The following is a 19523-nucleotide window of genomic DNA, read 5'->3' as shown; positions in this document are numbered from 1 at the left end:
CCAACCATTCAAATCCTTTCTCCAATTATAGAAAACAGTTCAAATCCAATTATTCTCATGTTTTAATATCATTTATATAAAAGCACAGTTAGTGCCAGTGGTGAGGGACAAAATTAAACCCTTACCATCCTTTATGTATGAGTTTATAGCAACTGTAGCTGATTATTCACAGCCTGCACCTGTAAAATAGAAGTTATAGTATAGTATATATTAATTTACTCGAAATATTGATTGAGTTTAATGTTAAAAAACAACTATCCTGCATTTCTACACAATAAATATGAACGTTTCAACCTCAATCATGAAAAACACTTGATAAAAAAAATCAGGTGCATTTTTCGCTTTTCGCCTGTTTTCAAGACAATGCTGCCCCTGCTGGACAAAAAAGAGGAATTGCATGTGGTTTCCTGAGAGGAACGAAGATTACTGTAGTAATCAATTACTAATATTAACGTTACCTACACAAATACAACCAAAATACAACGTGAGGCACATTTTGTTTAAAAATACAAATCGTTTCTTGTTATTTGTCACCTGGTACGTCTGTAATAAAGTCCCCCCCTGGAGTCTTTACAATAGTTCCTATGTTTAAAAAGACCAGGTGACTATTTAAACATAGGAACCTTTTAATATAAACACAGAAAGAAATATTCATTTTGAATATTGATTAAGTTGGTGAGTACATGTATTTCATATTTAAAATGTTATAGAGATTAAATCGTTTGGTGGTGAAACAATGAAAACACTTCATTAAAAAAAAATCAGGTGCATTTTTCGCTTTTCGCCTGTTTTCAAGACAATGCTGCCCCTGCTGGACAAAAAGAGGAATTGCATGTGGTTTCCTGAGAGGAGCGAAGATTACTGTAGTAATCAATTACAAATATTAACGTTATCTACACAAATACAACCAAAATACAATGTGTGGCAAATTTCTCCTTTTAGTATTTTTAATAATAGGAACTATTCTAAAACCTAGGGAGGGGGGGACTCTTTTAATGAGGGACCAGGTGACTATTTAAACATAGGAACCTTTTAACAATAGGAACTATTCTAAAACCTAGGGAGGGGGGGACTCTATTAATGAGGGACGTAGGTAACGTTAATATTAGTAATTGATTACTACAGTAATCGTCGTTCCTCTCAGGAAACCACATGTAATTCCTCTGTTTGTCCAGCAGGGGGCAGCATTGTCTTGAAAACAGGCGAAAAGCGAAAAATGCACCTGTTTTTTTTTTATGAAGTGTTTTCATTGTTTCACCACCAGATAGTGCTGTACAGTGGATACGTGATGGAACGATTTAATCTCTATAACATTTTGAATATGAAATACATGTACTCACAGACTTATCAATATTCAAAATGAATATTTCTTTCTGTGTTTATATTAAAAGGTTCCTATGTTTAAATAGTCACCTGGTCCCTCATTAATAGAGTCCCCCCTCCCTAACCTGGGGTTTTGGAATAGTTCCTATTATTAAATAGTTCCTATGTTTAAATAGTCTCCTGGTGTCTCTTTAATAAAGCCCCCCCTCCTCATGTTTCTAAAGTGGTTCCGTCCAACATTCACGCACATTGCCGCACAGCCGTTGAGGCGCGTGTCCCGGGCAGAGCATCTCGGTTGCGGGAAGCTGCGGGTCGCGTGCGCCCCGTGTCCGTGAGCTGGTGTGCGGTGTGAAGCTGGAGCGCGCGGCCCGGAACCCGCCACCTCCCCGCTGGGCTGGACCGGAGCAGCCCGCCCTCTGGACCGAGGTCCTGGCTGAGATGTCCCGGCACATCTACATCCGGAACAAGATAGGAGAGGGCATCCAGGCGCCCATCTTCCAGGTACTACATACAGATACATCCTTTATACATATTATACTATATCCAGGTACTCACACTACATACAGATACATACTTTATAACTTATTATATTATATCCAGGTACTCACACTACATACAGATACACACTTTATAACTTATTATATTATATCCAGGTACTCACAGTACATACAGATACACACTTTATAACTTATTATATTATATCCAGGTACTCACAGTACATACAGATACATACTTAATATATATTATACTATATCCAGGTACTTACTCTACATACACAACTTCTAAATAATAAAGAACACTTAAAAACTCTACATACACAACGAAACGACTTCAAAATAGTAAAGAACACTCAAATATAGTGGAGATGATTTTTTTGATCGTTTAATACATTATATTTTATTAATGTGTCTTGAGGTGTTTTGAATAATTGGCCTAGAACAAGAAGAACTCTTTATAAGTCTATGTTGCCTCGATGCTGCAGCTTCACACTTGGCAGATAGTGATGAAATTGTTCTCATGTTTAACTCAACACATGATGAAATAAAAGACAAACTCTGCCATTCTCCATAATGTATTTTAACTGAGTGTGTTTGAGTTAGTCCACATAGGATAAGATAACTTTATTGTCACTGCACCAGTACGTTACAATTAAATTCTGTTCGAAGCCCAACCTGTAGATGCCCATTAGAATAAAAGAATAAACGCACCATGCAAACTAAAGACACTATAACGATAGAAATAAATAAAAACAGGTAAAAGAACATTTTACCTTCAGTTTGAATTTGCACATCTGCTCTGATCTAAAGTCAAACTGGAACTGGAACCATATTGTCCTGCTGAATAATGTTCTTTAATCACATCAATGTAATCTTGCTGTAATATTTACCTGGTAATTATGTATATACATGTAAAGATAATCAACCAGTTCCTGCCTCCTCCACTAACTTGATTTCCAATAATCTTGAATAGTGATTTCCAGATTGTTTTGAAGTGTCTGTAAAGATCAGCCCCTGCTCCATGGTAACTCAGTTTCCACTGGAGGCGGCTCACAGGTCTCTATCACAGGATATTCATAGACTCGCAGCTTCTAACTTTATCCTTCATACGTCTCCTCAGCTTTTGGCCGCTGGCGTGAACTGAGGGACAGAGGAGAGAGATGCTGGCCCAGATTAATGGCCCTGTTTTTATACATTCACAGAAGTAGGTTCTGGCTTTTTTTTTTTACGGTGACATTGTCATTCTCTCTGGAGGCTTGAACAGAAATGGAGCAAATCACTTGGCAGATAATTAATTTCGCTCCCTGGAGACGACCTCCGCTGGTATATTTGGACTTTGGGAAGAGAAAGAGACGGAGAGAAAGTCAGGAGGTGTAGAACAAGTAGGCAAGACCAACATCCAATGCAAAAATATACAGTATGATACTATTATTAAGAATAAAGTTTATTCATACATCATTTTAAAACACTGTTGGAAGGTCAGACTATTAAGATAGTCAGCAAGTAAGTATAAGATTTATATTACATGTTACGTGTGTGTGTGTGTGTGTGTAACTTTATCTTGTTATTTGACCTTATTGAAGCCCTTGAATCTCTTTGGTGAATGTACAAAGGGTTTTGTGTGTGAATGACACCTTGCGTCCTCCTGTTCTCCTGCAGGTGAACCGAGGGACTTACTCGAGGAGGAGCCGACTGAAGAGGTCTGACGGCAGCACCACCTCCACCAGCTTCATCCTCAGACAGGTAGAGAGAGAGAGAGAGAGAGAGAGAGAGAGAGAGACTGACTGAGACTGACTGTATTCATAGAAACGTTAAGAGGGATTGTACAGATTTAATTAATTCACTTTCAGGATTAGTGCACGTTGGATCGTTTGTTTTCCTACTGACGTTATTTAAAATCAGTATTTGAGCGACAACTTCATGGAGAAAAACGTGTGTCACGTTTAAATGCGTCCTGTTGAGTTTGCGAATACAACTTGTGCTGTACAATAATATCATGATGAGAATATGTTGCCCTTGTTTCTATCACATCTATCAGCACAGATGCAATTGGGTGACATCGCCTGCAGAGGGCAGTAATTTGCTGCTAGCAGAAATTTGCAGTGCAGCAATAAAAGAGGAAGCGAATAAGAGAATATTTTCTTATATAAAGCATAAAGGAAAATAAGGCCCACTTCACTGCAACACATAGTAAAGTGATGCATATTTCCCTGAAAATACTGCTGCTGCATTAGAAGTGAATTCATTTCCTTGACCGTTTTCAATATAAGACCCAGACCTGCAGCTAATGGTTCAACTTGTTTATCAATTAATGTTTTTGATAAATTATCTGTTCGGACCATAACACAAGATCGTGGCCATCACGATTCTCCAAAGCCGAGGGTGACATATTTATATCGATCAACTAATGAAACAGACGTTATTTGTGTTGCACTTCTCATACAAACAATGTCACACAAACTACTTTACACAATAGAAGCATTCGGGGGGGACTTGGACTTTATGAAATCCTGGTCACGGCCCTGGACCAAATTGGATTTTCACTCTAGCAGTGGCTCCACCGCTCGTGATTTAATTCTCAATTCATTTAAATACGTGGATCAAATCTATACATCTAATTCAAATGTATGTATTTCTGCTGTCAAGAGAGAATAGATGAGCAGAGGAAGGATGAGAGGAAACAGGGAAATGGAGGATGCTGCTCCCCTCTTTCACTCCTCCCTCCCTCCCTCCCCCGATCCCCCGCTACCTCCTGCACTTACACAAAAAAAAAAAATCAAGGAGAGCGCTCATCCAAGCTGAGTGGACATCCAGCCAGCCAATCAGCTCCTTGCACATTGGCTGTGTCATCAGGCTTGGATATTGAGGAAGGATCCACCGCTCTGCTGCTGCTGCTGCTGCTGCTTCTGCCTCTGCTCCTCTCGCTGTGTATATGTATATGTGTGTGTCTGTGTGGGTGCGTGTGTATGTCCGTGTGTGTGTGTGTGTGTGTGCGGACGCCTGATGAAATGAAATGCCAGGATTGGGCTACCTCCAGGGAGAGCCTCTCCATCCTATAATGTGAGCCAGCCAGCAGCACTGTGGGATCAGGGAGAAGCTGCATCCATCAAGCGACGGGGCCTCGGGAGGACCAGGCGTGATCCGACGGGAGGGGAGATCTTTTTTTATTTATATATATAAATTATTCTTCTCTGCTGAGGAGTGAAGGGATTGTCGTCATCCCTCCCATCCTTCCTTTTTTTTTGCTCTCTGTGGTGCCCCCTCCTCACGCCTCCGCCTCCACTCTTCATTTTTTTCCCCCCTCATTCTTCTAGAGGCACTCGTTGGAATATCAAACCTCCATGTATGACAATTTGTACCTGCATGGATTTGAAGACTCGGAGGCGGTGAGTGTCTGGATGTGTGTGTGTGTGTGTGTGTGTGTGATAATCTGCTTTTGTGTTTTATTGATGGAAGTGGCTCAGCTGCACACACACACACACACATAAGAGGCCTTTAATTCTTTTTCCAACAGCACACCGTAGCGTGATCGTGGGTTATGCTTGACTGGAAGGGGGTTGGGTGGGTGTGTGGGTGGTTGTCGGTGTGTGTGATGGGGAGGGGGTGCACATTAGGCAGATGGCTTCTGACGTGTGACATTCACGCATTCCTGTATATATATATATTTCTCCCAATGTGTGTGTGTGTGTGGCTGCGATCTGTGCCGTGAGGGGACCACCGGAGCCAGGAGGAGCCATTTAGTGCTCACCACCTCTGTTCCAGAGAAGATGGAACGTGAAAGCACTCGTTTCTCCCCTCGAGGCCCCGTCGCACGACCACACGACAAATCCTCACGCGTCACATTTCTGCATTCATCCCCTTTTTGTTTTTTCTCTAAAAAACAAAATGTGCAGCCGAGCGTTTTCGTGCCTGACCCTGCGACTGCGTGCCGCGCGGGCTCCGCCGAGGCTCGCTGAAACATGCATCGTGATGTCATTAAGTGGACTCTGATGCTGATGAGTCACATGCCGGAGCTACTCCATTGGATAATGGCTCGGATGCTACAGTGCAACCTCAAAAGCTTCCACACGGTGTTGGGGCGTGCGTGCATCACGACAACGTGACACATTTGTGACGGTTAACGGCGTTTACATATTGTTGTTGTGTGAGTTGTACTCGTGAGAGATGGAAAACTGGAAAGACCGAGATATCCTCATTTACTTTCTAGTGTGGGTTCAACCCCCGAAATACTGGAATCCTACAATTCCCATAATGCAACTCAACAGTGTCTTTTCATGACACACTTCCTCTCTAATAAACGTCCTTGTCTTTCAAACCTTACATAATCATTTCGTAACACTGGCTTTTCTCGTAACAATTTCTATTGTCCACTTCCAAATGGAGATAACCTTGATGACATCACTATGACATCATCATGGGTCATTTTCCTGTCACACAACTGGAAAAACTGATTTGAATGTGTGGAATTAGTGGAATGCTCCTTTAAACAACAGATAATAACCAGCAGAGATATTTGGGATTTTCCTGTTTCTCCATTAACATGTGTATTATCTGAAATTTGGGTTTTTCTTGGACGTGCCACTTTGTGATTAACACGCACCAGACGAGCGGCGTGCTGAAGTCAGGCGCTGCCTCTGCTCGTTTGTGAAAAGCCAAAAGTGCTTAGCTATGACGACGAGCTTGATTGATCTCCTCGAGACTAATGGTCTTCCTTAATTGAATCATCATTAGTGGCTGAGTGTTTAGATTAACACAGCAGAGCGAAGCAACTTTGGTCCGGTTACGTCTAAGCAAGAAGAAAAAGGAAGAAATTGCATTACTGGAAATCTCCGAGATGCCTCAACAGACTGGGCTGATTAAAAATATCCCTGAAGTGCTAGAAAATGGAGAAGAAAACTAAACAAAGTCACAAACCTTAAAACGTCCATTTTGATATCGATTGCTGGAGCCTCTGTAACCTGCCTGATGGATGCAAGTGGTGTTAATGCACAAAGTTTATAAATCAGATATTGTATATTCAGACTTCTGTTTCACTAGTAGGATCATTTCACATATTTTTGAAAACAATTCCTGGATCAACACCAAGTTTTTATGGCTTCTCTCTTAGGTCACGTTCCACCAACATTTCATGGGAATGAGTGGAGTAGTTTTTGCGGCAGATAGATGTTAAAACTAACTTGAAAACGTTTATTTTACAAAATAAAAAAATGCAGAAAAGATTAATGCGTTAATTTTCACATTTGATGTAAGAAAATTGTGCTAAATTTGTCACTACAAGATATATATTTTTGGTTGTATTTGAGCTTTCTTTTTAGTTTGGTAATGAATAAATATATATATATATAATTATAATAGAGCCTCAATTACATTTCTTAGGAATCATTTCCATTTTTTTCACGTGTATATTGGAAATTTCTCACTCCCCAATATCAGTATAGGCCTTGGCCGCGTGTGTTCATGCAAACTGCTGACGGCACGGGAACAGAAATTCCACTTTGTCTGAGATGCTCCTGGCAGTCTGCTCCCCTCTACTTCATTTCACCTGGTCTGCAGTGGCGGTGCCAAGCCACCACTCTGGATTTGGCAGGACCGACGCAAAACCCCCAAAACGTCTGACAGTCATCTGTCAATTCACTGTTATCAGAAGTTCTGATTGTGTGACGGTTAAAGGGAGAAAGCATCAGTGCATCAGTCCCACTCTGACTAAAGATTAAAGATATAACGACTGGACCTACGTTATACAGTTTGTCATGTATTTACATTATCTAACGTCACCTGAGCACCGTTCTAATTGTATTATATCATGAGGCTCCATAGTTGTTTGTTGTAACTCTAAATATCTGGAAAAGTTATGCTACAGTGCATTTTTATTACAATTATAACAACGTCATGAGTCTGTGTGAACCTCAGAGCCCATGATTCCCGACTGTTCTCGGTTAAATGGGTTTTCAACAGTGAGTCATGTGCATTTGATAATTTGCATTAGTCATATGTAGATCATTCATTTTCAGAGATTTGCTGACTTTACTGGTTCTGACCCATCGTTTCAGTCCCAACACTCCGTTACGTTTGAAAATCATCAGGTCTCTGTTCTCAGTTTTACATCTCAGCTTCTCTAACCTAAGGTGTGATTTCCGTTCCGCAGGGCTCAGCTGATTCATACACTAGTAGACCATCAGACTCAGATGTCTCTCTGGAGGAGGAGCGGGAGGTCCCGGCCCCGGTCCCGAGCCAGAGCCCAAGCCAGAGCCAAGGACCGGGACAGAGCCGCCAGGAGAGGGAGCAGCAGGCCACCACTCAACTGGAGAGAGCCAAGGTGCAATCCTGCCGTCTAGTTAATATTAACTGGCCAGTAAATATTCTGTTATTCCATTAATATTCTGTTAATACATCAATATTCTCATTCTCCGTCCTCTAGACTAAACCCGTGGCGTTTGCTGTAAGGACCAACGTCAGCTACTGTGGTGCCCTGGATGAGGATGTTCCAGTCCCAGCCACGGCCATCTCCTTCGACGCCAAGGATTTCCTCCACATAAAAGAGGTGATGTGTTTTTTTTTTAAATTAAATACGACACTTACTTGAATATTTTTTGATGCCAAATACTCATGAGAAGTTTTTCCATTTTCCCTGTGTTCTTTTTTCGCCATGTTATCGTCCTCAGAAGTTCAACAATGACTGGTGGATCGGTCGGCTGGTGAAGGAGGGCTGTGAGATCGGCTTCATCCCCAGCCCCCTGAAGCTCGAGAACATCCGGCTCCAGCAGGAGCAAAAGAGAGGACGAGTCCAAGGGTGAGTAACAGGAAAACACACTCATCCCACAAACTAACTGCCACACAGCGGCTAAAATGAATATTAGAGGTAACTGCTGAACATTATTCTTGTGCTACGAATGTTACAATGCACCTAAAAGAACTGGGGATCGAAATTCAAATCAGTGCAGAGATGTATTTTTACTTGAAGCTTTTTATGTTGCACATTCAAATTCAAATGGCAGATACTGGTCCAACAGGTTAACCACCACTTTATCTTTTTACTTTAAGCTACGATTACGTTTTCAAACATTTGTTGGTTCCTTTTTTCAAATGTGTTAATTTCTGTAGCTGTAATTATCAGCCTCGCTGTTTCCTTGTGTGTGTGTGTGATGTGTCTTGAAGGTTCTGTCGTCCAGAGCTCGTACAGTAACTCACATGCACTTCCTTCAAGCCTCGTTGTTGAGTTTAATACTAATCCCACTCGACTGCGGTGCCTCAGCGTTTCACTTACTCCTTTGACTCCTGTGGCTTTTTGTCACCGAGCGTGTCTCAGGCGGGCAGAGACGTTTGAACCCCATTAACCAGGACCATGTTTACACTGTAACTGAGAAACGCTGCCATTATTTGTGGGGCTGATTATTGTATATATTCATATATGATCAAATGTGATTATTTTATCACTTTGCTCTTTTCCTTTGCAGTTACCTCATCACTAACCCCTTTTATACACCTTCTCTGGCATTTTCCGCATTAATACCAACCTCTGTTTCTGTCTTCTTCTTCTTTTTATCCCCTCTTGTCTTTTCCAGTAAGTCTGGAGGGAACTCTTCTTCCAGTGTAGAGGATGAGGTCTCGGCCTCTATCCGACCCCTCATATCCTCGGCAGGTGAGAGCACCGGACGGGGGCGGGGGACGAGGGCTGGTAGCGGCCGGCTCAGAGCCGAGCCTCCTGAACCGCTGCGGCATAGCGAGAATAAGACTCCAAAGCCTCTCTGCATATAGAGCATAAGTTCAATGCGTAGAGTTGTTGGTACATTTTCCCATCATCCTCCTCTTCCTCCAGTTGAGGACTGCAGGCGCTCTGAGACTGGAGCTTACCACAGTGTGAACCCAACGCCAAGACTATGACCCCCCCTCTGAAGTGCACTCATGTGACTTTGTGAATATAACAATAGGACAATAGAAACTGTGATTCATGTACATATTTTATTTAATATCATATGGTGCTGGTTATTTTTGTCAGGCTCATGTGTGGTAGAGATGTTATGGTGACGCCTCTAATCCACCGCAGCTACTGACGACACTGTCACTGTCTTCTCTCCCCTCCCACAGGAAAGCAGAAACAGAAAGTGGTAAGTTGGTGACGGTAAAAAAAACAAACACTCGTTTACCATCTACTCGACTGTTGTTGTCGTCGCCATCATAGAATGACAGGAACGAGTCGCTCCGAGACATTTTAGTCTGACGGGAAGTTGCGACCTCGTGCCACATCCGAGAGCACGAAATACTTCAGCTCGACTGAAGTATACGGTGCAGCATCATCACCATCACTGTGATGCCAAAGTACGTTAGTGCTAAGAGTCAAAACTGCAACAACATACAGAGTTTAGTGCATTTCACTTTATTTCAAACGTCTTTTAAAAGGTCAAATAAAAATACGTCACAAAAAAGATCAACAACAAACTTAACAACATAAATATGAACTATAAATACATTGTGCTTTTTCTCCAGAAGTATTTTTTATTTGTTTTAATATATTTGACACTTTTGAGGCACATTTCTTTTTGACTTATTTAATATATTTATAATATAAAATGTATATCTGTATACTAAAAAGATAACATAATATATAAGTACATAATATACATCATTTTTTAAGTTTTCCTCCGTGATAACTGCCCAACTTCATCCAAAAAGAAAGACCTTTTTATTTTTTTGTCGCATATTTCCCTACGATTTACACAACTGTGTAGTATCTCGTGTTACCACTTTGGCATGGTGCAGTGTTGTGGTGCTCTTTTTTACTGTGATCTTTGGTCTGGTATTGTGTGAATGGGTCCTACTGTAGTTTATCATCCATCCATCTGTGTAGCAAATGAGAAAACCTTGATTAGTTGATCAGAAGTAATTTACTAAATTATGTATTTATTCCTTAAGATGATAAAACAGTCATTATCAGGAAAAGCGATGTAAACTCAGTCAATATGTTTTGACATTTTGCAGGAATTTATTGCGTCAGTATATTTGATTTAAAAGAAAAACAAACAATTAGCACATTATCATTTGCTACATGTCCCAACGTGGAAATATATGTATGTCAGCCTCCCATTCAACACATGACTCTGCTTTTATCTGTTTCTCTGTGTTTGAGTCTTTTTGGGTCCTGTTGTTTGCGATGAGTCGACCGCCGCTGATCAAGTATCTTTGCGTTAACAGACGGAGCACATCCCCCCGTATGACGTGGTCCCCTCCATGAGGCCTGTGGTGCTGGTGGGCCCCTCGCTCAAGGGTTACGAGGTGAGCTGGAAAGAAAGAAAATCTGCCTTTTGCTCGTGTGGATGAATGTCGCTGAGTCAGTCTCTCTGAGCGAAACCTAAAAATAAAGCAAATAAAGAAGTGATGATTAAATGTTTGTCAGTGCAATAATGACAAGATTACAGGAAGGAGATGACTTTGCCTCCGTCGCCCAAAATAACTTGCTGTTGGCGCAATTAATTGTGAGCGTGTCATCGCCCACGTTAACATCCAGATTGCAGGCAGACTAATGAGGAGACTAAGAGGTCAGATGGAAATATGTTGTGTAATTGGCAGATTTGAGCTTTTGTGGGAAGAGAAGTCTTCATTGAACTTCCTGATTGCTTTTTATGAAACTGTTTACATTAATAGAATATTATTTTTGGACAATGTGATGGATGCAGTTTAAATGTGCAATGGACAAAAGGGAAAAAACATCTGTCTTTGCTGCTGCAGGTAACAGACATGATGCAGAAAGCACTGTTCGACTTCCTCAAGCACAGATTTGATGGCAGGTAAGAAAAGTTATGCCCTGTGATGACTTTTGTGTTTAATTCTCATTGGTTATTGTGGTTTATTTTGTTAATATGTCAATTTACCCATGCACAGCGGAGGGACTTTCACAAAGTCATTTCTGGCCAATGAATTAATTTAGTTTTCTTTTTAAAGAATCTCTTTGTTTTTTTTACAGGATATCGATCACACGTGTCACTGCAGATATATCTTTAGCCAAACGCTCTGTTCTCAACAACCCCAGTAAAAGGGCCATCATCGAAAGATCCAACACTCGCTCCAGCTTAGGTAAGAAAACTTGGATTAATTTGCAGATTATCTTTCTAGTTTTGATTATTTACTAAAATATTCGTTATGATTTTTCCAGGGGTCAATGTAAAGTCTATACATTTCTTGTTTTGTCCAAACATGAAGCCAAAGATATTCAGTTTGATTTAATATCTTTTCTTTGAATCATTTCTCGTCCGATCAGCTGAGGTGCAGAGTGAGATCGAGAGGATCTTCGAGTTGGCCCGCTCCCTGCAGCTGGTGGTGCTGGACGCCGACACCATCAACCACCCGGCGCAGCTCCTCAAGACCTCCCTGGCCCCCATCATCGTCCACGTTAAGGTCTCCTCGCCAAAGGTACTGTATAATATACTGTGCTCAGTCGCAGGTTTTTGTAAGACTAAAAAACCTTTTTATTCAGTGGTTTACAGGAGTAATCAACCCTGGACCAAAATTAAAGGTTCAGTGTGTAAGATTTAGTCACATCTAGTGGTGAAGTTGCAGAATACCCCTCCAGCTTAATCTCCCCTACCAAGCATGTAGGAGAAACTTTGGTGGCCTTGAGGTATCAATACTCAGAAGGCCAGAGTCAGCATGTGGTTTGTCCTTTCTGGGCTACTAGAACCATGGCGGTGCAACATGGCAGCCTCCATAGAAGAGGACGCCGCTTCAGATGTAAATATACATGGCAAATTCTTGGGTAATGTTAACAGCACTTTGTGGAGCTGGTGAAGGCTTCAGATCTTCACTGAAGCACCTCTGCATGGACCTGCTGCACTTTCTCTACTCTGGGGTCTACAGACTAGTCCAGACCCTCCCAGACGCTACACCTGTGTGTCTTCAGACCATCACTTCCTGGTCTCCCACACTGGTTTTTACACTGCACCCTCCTAGCATGCAAAACGCTCGCTTTGTTACAATTGACCAGTGTCCAAACAAATTCTGAAAGCAACGACCGAGTATTAGTATTTTTAAGAAAAAAGTCATAATATTACGAGAATAAAGAAGTTTGACGCTAGATCTCATTCTTTCTTTGCCACAACCAAACATCTCCTCATCTGTGTCTGTGGTTCTTTCTTCAGATTAGATTCAGTTTCTAACACAATCTTTTCAAAGTCCTGATACTTATGATAATTAGATGCTGATGAGCCAAAAGATGAAGTATTTTGTCATCTGTGAAACTTATACTAAAGTATAACATGAGAAAATGCTAAGGTAACAGGCTGATATTCTGATATTAAGTTAAATCTCGCCCCATCAATATGAATGTAGCTGCACCGTATTCAGGTTTCTGTTTGCATCAGTTGTTTTATGTGTCTGATCACTCATTTATGACAAAGAGCTTCCATATCCCTTTGCCACTATCACACTGCACATGTGGTGACGAGGGTGCACGGCGATCCGACACAAATGCACCCAAATCTGTGATAGCTCCACTGTAACCTGAGCGTCATGTACCTTTCGTGTGGTGCCGTCCAGGTCCTGCAGAGGCTGGTCAAATCCAGAGGAAAGTCCCAGAGCAAACACCTGAACGTGCAGCTCGTGGCGGCGGACAAATTGGCCCAGTGTCCTCCGGTAAGTGTCCACATCCTAGTGCACTGGCTGACGATTTGCTTTTTCAAATCTTATGGCATAGCATCGTCAGTTTCCATCTCGTTTCTTTGCACGTCATCTTTCTTTTCCGTTCTCTGTCAACAGGAAATGTTTGACATCATCCTGGACGAGAACCAGCTAGAGGACGCCTGCGAGCACCTGGCTGAATACCTGGAGGCCTACTGGAAAGCGACCCACACCTCGATGGCAACGCCCCTGAACCCCCTGCTGGGACGCAACCTAGGCCCCACCACCCTCACCCCCTACCCCACCAGCATCTCTGGACTGCAGGTACAGAACTCATCCCGTGGTCCCAAATCAATGTTATGAACCTGAATATGAGCTTTTTATATTTGCTTTAACGCTTTTTCACACCATGACTGAATATTGTGGGTCTCGGTTGTAATCTCTTCTGTCGTAGTGTAAAGAAATCTTGTCCAGGATCAGTGCAAGACGTAGCAGACTAATTAGTTTTATACAAAAATGTATGCCTCCATGCAGTTGAGCTATAATCCGCAGTGTGTCTGTGTTAACCAAGTCAAGATGGTGCAGTAAATTCAATGCTTGTTTTGGCTTTGTTGGTAGAAATGTAGTGTTAGGAACATGTAATCTACACAGGCTGATGTCCAACTGAGTGGTGTTGTTCCTGCTCTGTTCATGTGATCAGCAGACCCAAAGAATGCGACAGAGCAACCACACAGGAGACCATTCCACCCTGAACGAGCGACGCAACCTGATGACGTCAGACGAAAACTACCATAACGAGCGGGCGCACAAGGGACGCAACCGCATGTCGTCCGGCTCGCAGCATAGCCGAGAGCAGCAGGACCCGTACCAGGACTACCAGGACCCCTATCAGGATTCATACAAACCACACCGCAATCGCAGTTCACCGGGCAGCTACAGCCATGACTCCCGGCACCGGCTCTGAGCCCACTTCTCCCACCACTGGGGGCCCCAAGTGGCCCAGATTCCACCCAAAACTAACGCTGCAACAGAGCCAAGATGGTCCCAAATTGTACCCGTTTGGTTTTTGCATTTGTTTCTTTTGCATACCTGGCTGTTTATTTCTCTTTCAAAGTCAAAGTCATGTACAGATGTCAGGTATTTATTTTTGAATCAAGCTGCAGGGCAACCCCGTCAATCAACAGCGCGAGTAGTCAAAGAGGTTTCAGGAACGTTTAACTTCAATAAATTCCTTCAAATTTATGTTACTGGGACCTTTTGGGAGTTGTACTAACGCGATGCTCAGCAGACGTGCAGCAGCTTGTTGCCCGTGTCAGCAAGCGTATGATGGGTAGTGGTCAGGTGGTGACGGTGCGTGGGCGTCTAAGTGCCTGGGACATCGCACCCGGTCGGACGGAGGTCCACTGCACACAGACTGCTGAAGGCTGCTGGGCCATGTATAAATCCTCTCACCATTTAGCTTATTGCATGCTGATAGATGATCAACCTCCGCATCCACTTCATTGATATTTTGTACCGAGCACTCTGGATTCTTCCACGATGAGGTATAGATACGGAGGTCCGATTTCTTTCCGAGGTTTGCGGGGGGGCGGGCGTGCGGATGACTTCTGGCTGCTAGTTTTGAAAACTGGTGCTTCAAATTCCCAAACTATTTTGCTATTCGAAAAGTCACTTTTGAGCAAGGCCAGCTTTTCTGTAGCATAGCGTTAGGATTTCATTTGGGTGAAGACCCTCGCCGTCATAAACCGGACAGATTCAGATGGTGCTGGGATCAGATCTCAGTCGTGCTGGAGGGGAAGGCCATACTGCTTCTGTTCTGAACAGCTAGCACTTAGAGGGAAGTGTTGGACTGTGGCGTGAAATACAATAGCAAAATACTACTTGAGATGCATTTGATGTTGTTGAGATGTGGAGCGGCATAAAAAACCAACGGTGTGAAAACCTTCTGAGCAGTTCAGGATATTTTAGCCCCTGCCAGTGTGAATACGAAGATCGGGAACTGTTTATTTCTTTCTTGTTTTGCATTTATAAGCGATGAAAGTTGTTAACGTGCAGATGTCGCTCGAAGCGTCAGTCCGCAAGTCATGCAATTGGTTGATTTATCGCCGTCAAAGTTCCTTCTGCTGGTTTTAGGGGATCGGAGGATTTTAAAATGTGACGTGGCAGGGTCGGTTGCATCATGCATCATCTCTGTGTAGCTGGCATGTTGTCCTGACTGCAGAGCATGCTCCCTCCAAACGTAAAAAAAATAGAACCCTCCTGTAATCAAGTTGATGTTTGTAGACGTATAGGGCGCCTTTCTCCGAGAAAAAAAAAAAAAGAAGAAGAAAGAAAAAAAAAACTGAAAAATGAGGCCCAAATTTTAAAGATGAATGATATCTCTGGAACCCTGAGGTTTGTTACTAAATATTCTGAAATGAAATGGTACACCGGAAACTTTTTACGTGTTGGTTTTTGTCCTTCAGGAATGTTTCAGTGGATTGCATGACTCATATGAGGGAGACGTCACCATGAAAATAGTTTCTAATTATTCAGAATTTTGTTATATGGTGGAAAGTGCACTGAGAGAAACACTACAAAACACTGAGCTGAGATGATGATCGTTTACCTCACAAACATGGTGCTTCACGTGAAAGCAGAGGTTGCTAATAAAGATTTTAAGGCTTGTTATCATAATACAGTGTAAAATATTATTTTAAATAATCAAGATTATGGTTTAATTGTTTTGTATTTTCAGATAACAGTAGTCGCCACTTTTAAATCTGAAAACTGCCTTGAAATTATTACTTTTTGCGAAACATAACATTAAATTTAACTGAAAGATTAAATTTGTTATCTTGAAACTACGAGATAATTAAGTCGTTATCTAGTGTAGTAAATAAGAGGACCATTAGAACGTGATTTACAGTTTGTAGTCGGAAGATAACGAGATAAAGAGACGGAGGAAATTGTGGCTGCTGTCGGGACGTGTTATTTATTTCATGTATTTCCCAGACAGTGTGTTTTTAATGTGTTTTGTGACGTTTTTCAACACACATTCGCTGAATCTTATGCTTAGATCAGTTTGATTTTCTACGTTGAACCAGTGCAATGCCAAAAGCTAAATAACTGAGGAATGAAAGTACATTTTTCAAAATAAAATACACAAACTGAGATGCAACACTTAAAACGTAAAATAATTTAAAACAAAATTTTTCTTAAATCAGATTTGTAAGGTTTTTGGCCATTAATTTATTCCTTCAATAGATCCTAGTATTAATTTAAATGAAGTCAAGTTTTTTCCTTTATATTCTGACTTTTCAAGTCGGACGCACTGCCAGATAAATATATTAAAAGGAACCAATTGTGAAATAAACATTGTTTTTGCCGTCCTGATGTTTTCTCCGACATCGAATGCGTATGGTGGGAAACAGTCGCTATAAAATCTGAACCTTTTGGCGTCTTCCCCTCTGACAAAACGTAATAGTAATAGTAAGCATGAGTGTTACATCGATGATCCATTTCCTCCAACTTTACAGAAAGCTTTGTGCTTTCTGAAACATTTATATTTTCTTATATTTCTCTCTTTTTAAGACTGAAAGAAAAGAAGAATATAAGTTCAGAGCTGATGCTTTGACGGTGATCCCTTCTCCTTAAAATCATACAAGTCAAATCTTCCCTTATAAATAATTAGAAACTCACAGTATCTCACAATGACTCATGAGGTTGAAGTCTGTAGCACTTTTCACCCCAAAATCAATTTGGTGTCAGATGTTGTTTGTCAGGATGTTAGAACATAGATAAAAACTCCGTCCTATATTTAGGGTTTTAGGATATTTGACTGTCCCTGATAGTTTTATAGCCTGACACAGTTTCAAGATGTCTTGACCTACTTTTCAAGACCTGATTAGAATAAGTTTCAAAGGGCTCCTCCTCGCGTCACCAACTACAACGTAAGCCTGACATGAAATACAAATACAGCTCTTGATTTATTGATTTAAACTTAAAATTAGGCATCATATTCTCTGGATGGACACTTTGTATAGATGTGGAGAAATAGTCGCATAGCACAAAAGAGTACGCAAAAAAAGGTGGGTTTTAAGCAACTGTTCCTACAATGTGAATCTGGTATAAGATGGAAACGAAAGTGCATAGTGTTTACAGACATGCTTTTCTGTCTCATTCTGCCCCCTGGCATTAAAATCCCATTGGTTGTTTGGACAGGGAGCCATTTTCCATTCGAAATCAAGCCAACCAATGTCGAGCTGGGCTGCTTGAGACAATCAGAAGGGATTTCCAGACCAGCATCCCACCGGCCCTCTCTTTGTGAACGCCCCGACGCGAAACGATGACAGAGGTTTGCCCCATTTTGAATCGTGGAGGTAGATCAGAACTAAAACAACACCACACTCACCTCAAAAGAAAAACAAAAACTCTCCATCCTGGCCTTCTTTTACATGCCTTTCACTTCTGGCAAAAAACAAAAAATCACCACCAATTGTATTTTTCATGGACTAAATCTCAAGGTGAACACGAAATACAAAACTTAAAGGGAGGATTTTCTTTTGGTAAAATGTGAAGAAGAAAAAAACAAAAGAAGCAAAACACTTATTCCAGTAGATAAGTATTAGATGAATATTTGCTGGTATAATTATTTTTATAACAAATAAATGTACATAATGTCTTTGAGAGATGCTATTTGCTGTATACTTGTGCTGAAATGAGACGACACCCATGCGGGACACTTGGAACAACAGCAAGGTCCAGTATAAAAAGTTTCAGTAATGTGCAATACAAACGGCATGCTGTTTTAAAATGAGGAACTACATGTACTGTACTATGCAACCTGCAAACTGTACATCGCTTTATGCTCTGGCTTCTCCAACCCACCCTTTTCTGGACTTTTAAGGGATTTTTTCTTTTTTTTGTGTTTGTTTTTTTCTGTGGAAGATGAAAACCTAAGCAGCTAATGAGGTATTGCATGCATAATATACCATTCTAATTTATAAAAAAAAGAAGCTATTGAAAAATAAACGATATTGGAAGTGATTGTGTTTTAAGGCAAGGGTACAAGTGACTTAAAACATTTCTTTTTCAAAATAAAAGAGTGGTTCTGACGTTGTCTAAAGTGTGTTTTTACTGTAATGAATGAGGATCACAGAACTCAAATGTTCTTTGTCGTATTGTGGTTAATTTTGTTGCTGCTTTGATTGGCAATTAAATGATTAGCAAAGACTTGAGGACATCACATAAAAATCACTGGGGTTTTCAGTAACATCTCTGACATCTAGTGGTGAATAGTAGGTACTTCCAATTGTTTTTGGCTACAAGTGAAAAGCTGCTATACAACTTGTGCCTTATGCTCAAATTTTGGAGAATTGGAACAATTTAAAGTTAGTTACTATTATATATATGTATAGACAACAAACACTGGATGAGTTTTTACACCAAAAGCCATCCTCCTCCTGCAGCGTAGAGGTAAGGCTACAGGTCTTGATAGCAGAATGTTCTTGGTTCAAAACCTGCTGATGTTAGCTTTATAGAACATCCGTTAAAGGTAATCCGGAAAAGTCATAGGTTAGTATGTCGTCTGAAAACTGACAAAAAAGTCACAGGTTAGTATGTCGTCTGAAAACTGGTAAAAAAGTCCTGCTCCAACAGACTGAGCTACTTGGTCAGACACCTGCTGTTTCCTTCTTATGCAAACCACCAATGAACTGTTGAAGTCCAACGCTCAGATTAAAGACTTGAGGACCCAAAGAGAAAGGATTATGTCTCTGGTCATGTAGCTCAGTCCTATAGAGGATAGACTTGCAAACCAAAAGTCGTGAGTTTGATTCTTATGAAAGTCCATCCTTTAACAAGTGGAGCTACTTGAGTTCTCAAGTCCTACTCACTGAGACTGAGTGAAATTATGAAGTTATACACATGAAAGACTTTAGAACCCAAAGAAGGAGACTTGTGTGTCTCTGGTCAATAACTCAGCTTCTTAGAAGATGGACTCTCATAAGAATCGAACCCACCACTTCAGACTGCTTAGTCCATCCTCTATCAGACTGAGCAACTTGGTGAGGATAAAGAATGTTCTGGGTCCAACGCTCATTAAACTCGTTCTCT

General features: G+C 41.2%; 1 protein-coding gene across 3 annotated transcripts; it reads left to right on the top strand.

Moving 5' to 3' along the window:
• Positions 1-1596: 1596 nt before the first annotated feature.
• LOC118103622 (voltage-dependent L-type calcium channel subunit beta-4) lies at positions 1597-18523 on the top strand. 3 transcript variants are annotated; one of them, XM_035150734.2, is made up of 14 exons: positions 1597-1824; positions 3480-3563; positions 7966-8136; positions 8239-8361; positions 8483-8610; positions 9383-9459; positions 9906-9925; positions 11010-11090; positions 11544-11602; positions 11779-11888; positions 12073-12224; positions 13347-13442; positions 13566-13751; positions 14128-18523. In XM_035150734.2, exons 1-14 carry the CDS (start codon positions 1762-1764, stop codon positions 14389-14391), a joined length of 1614 nt encoding a protein of 537 aa, XP_035006625.1. In that variant the 5' UTR covers positions 1597-1761; the 3' UTR covers positions 14392-18523. The 3 variants fall into 3 exon arrangements, with proteins under 3 accessions (XP_035006625.1, XP_035006626.1, XP_035006627.1); XM_035150735.2 differs by lacking the exon at positions 9383-9459 and having other exon boundaries at positions 1599-1824; positions 9907-9925; XM_035150736.2 differs by lacking the exons at positions 1597-1824; positions 3480-3563 and adding an exon at positions 4680-5206.
• Positions 18524-19523: the final 1000 nt, after the last annotated feature.

Source organism: Hippoglossus stenolepis, chromosome 24, assembly GCF_022539355.2.
Source record: "Hippoglossus stenolepis isolate QCI-W04-F060 chromosome 24, HSTE1.2, whole genome shotgun sequence".
Lineage (NCBI taxonomy): Eukaryota > Metazoa > Chordata > Actinopteri > Pleuronectiformes > Pleuronectidae > Hippoglossus > Hippoglossus stenolepis.
This window is presented reverse-complemented; position numbering and strand designations above follow the sequence as displayed.

What these genes read in the sequence shown, in the direction of transcription:
- LOC118103622 (XM_035150734.2), top strand. Translation starts at nt 1,762, where the DNA reads ATGTCCCGGCACATCTACATCCGGAACAAGATAGGAGAGGGCATCCAG. An exon ending in ATTTCCTCCACATAAAAGAG is followed by an intron (nt 8,362 to 8,482) that starts GTGATGTGTTTT and finishes TATCGTCCTCAG; the next exon opens with AAGTTCAACAATGACTGGTG. An exon ending in GAAAGCAGAAACAGAAAGTG is followed by an intron (nt 9,926 to 11,009) that starts GTAAGTTGGTGA and finishes TTGCGTTAACAG; the next exon opens with ACGGAGCACATCCCCCCGTA.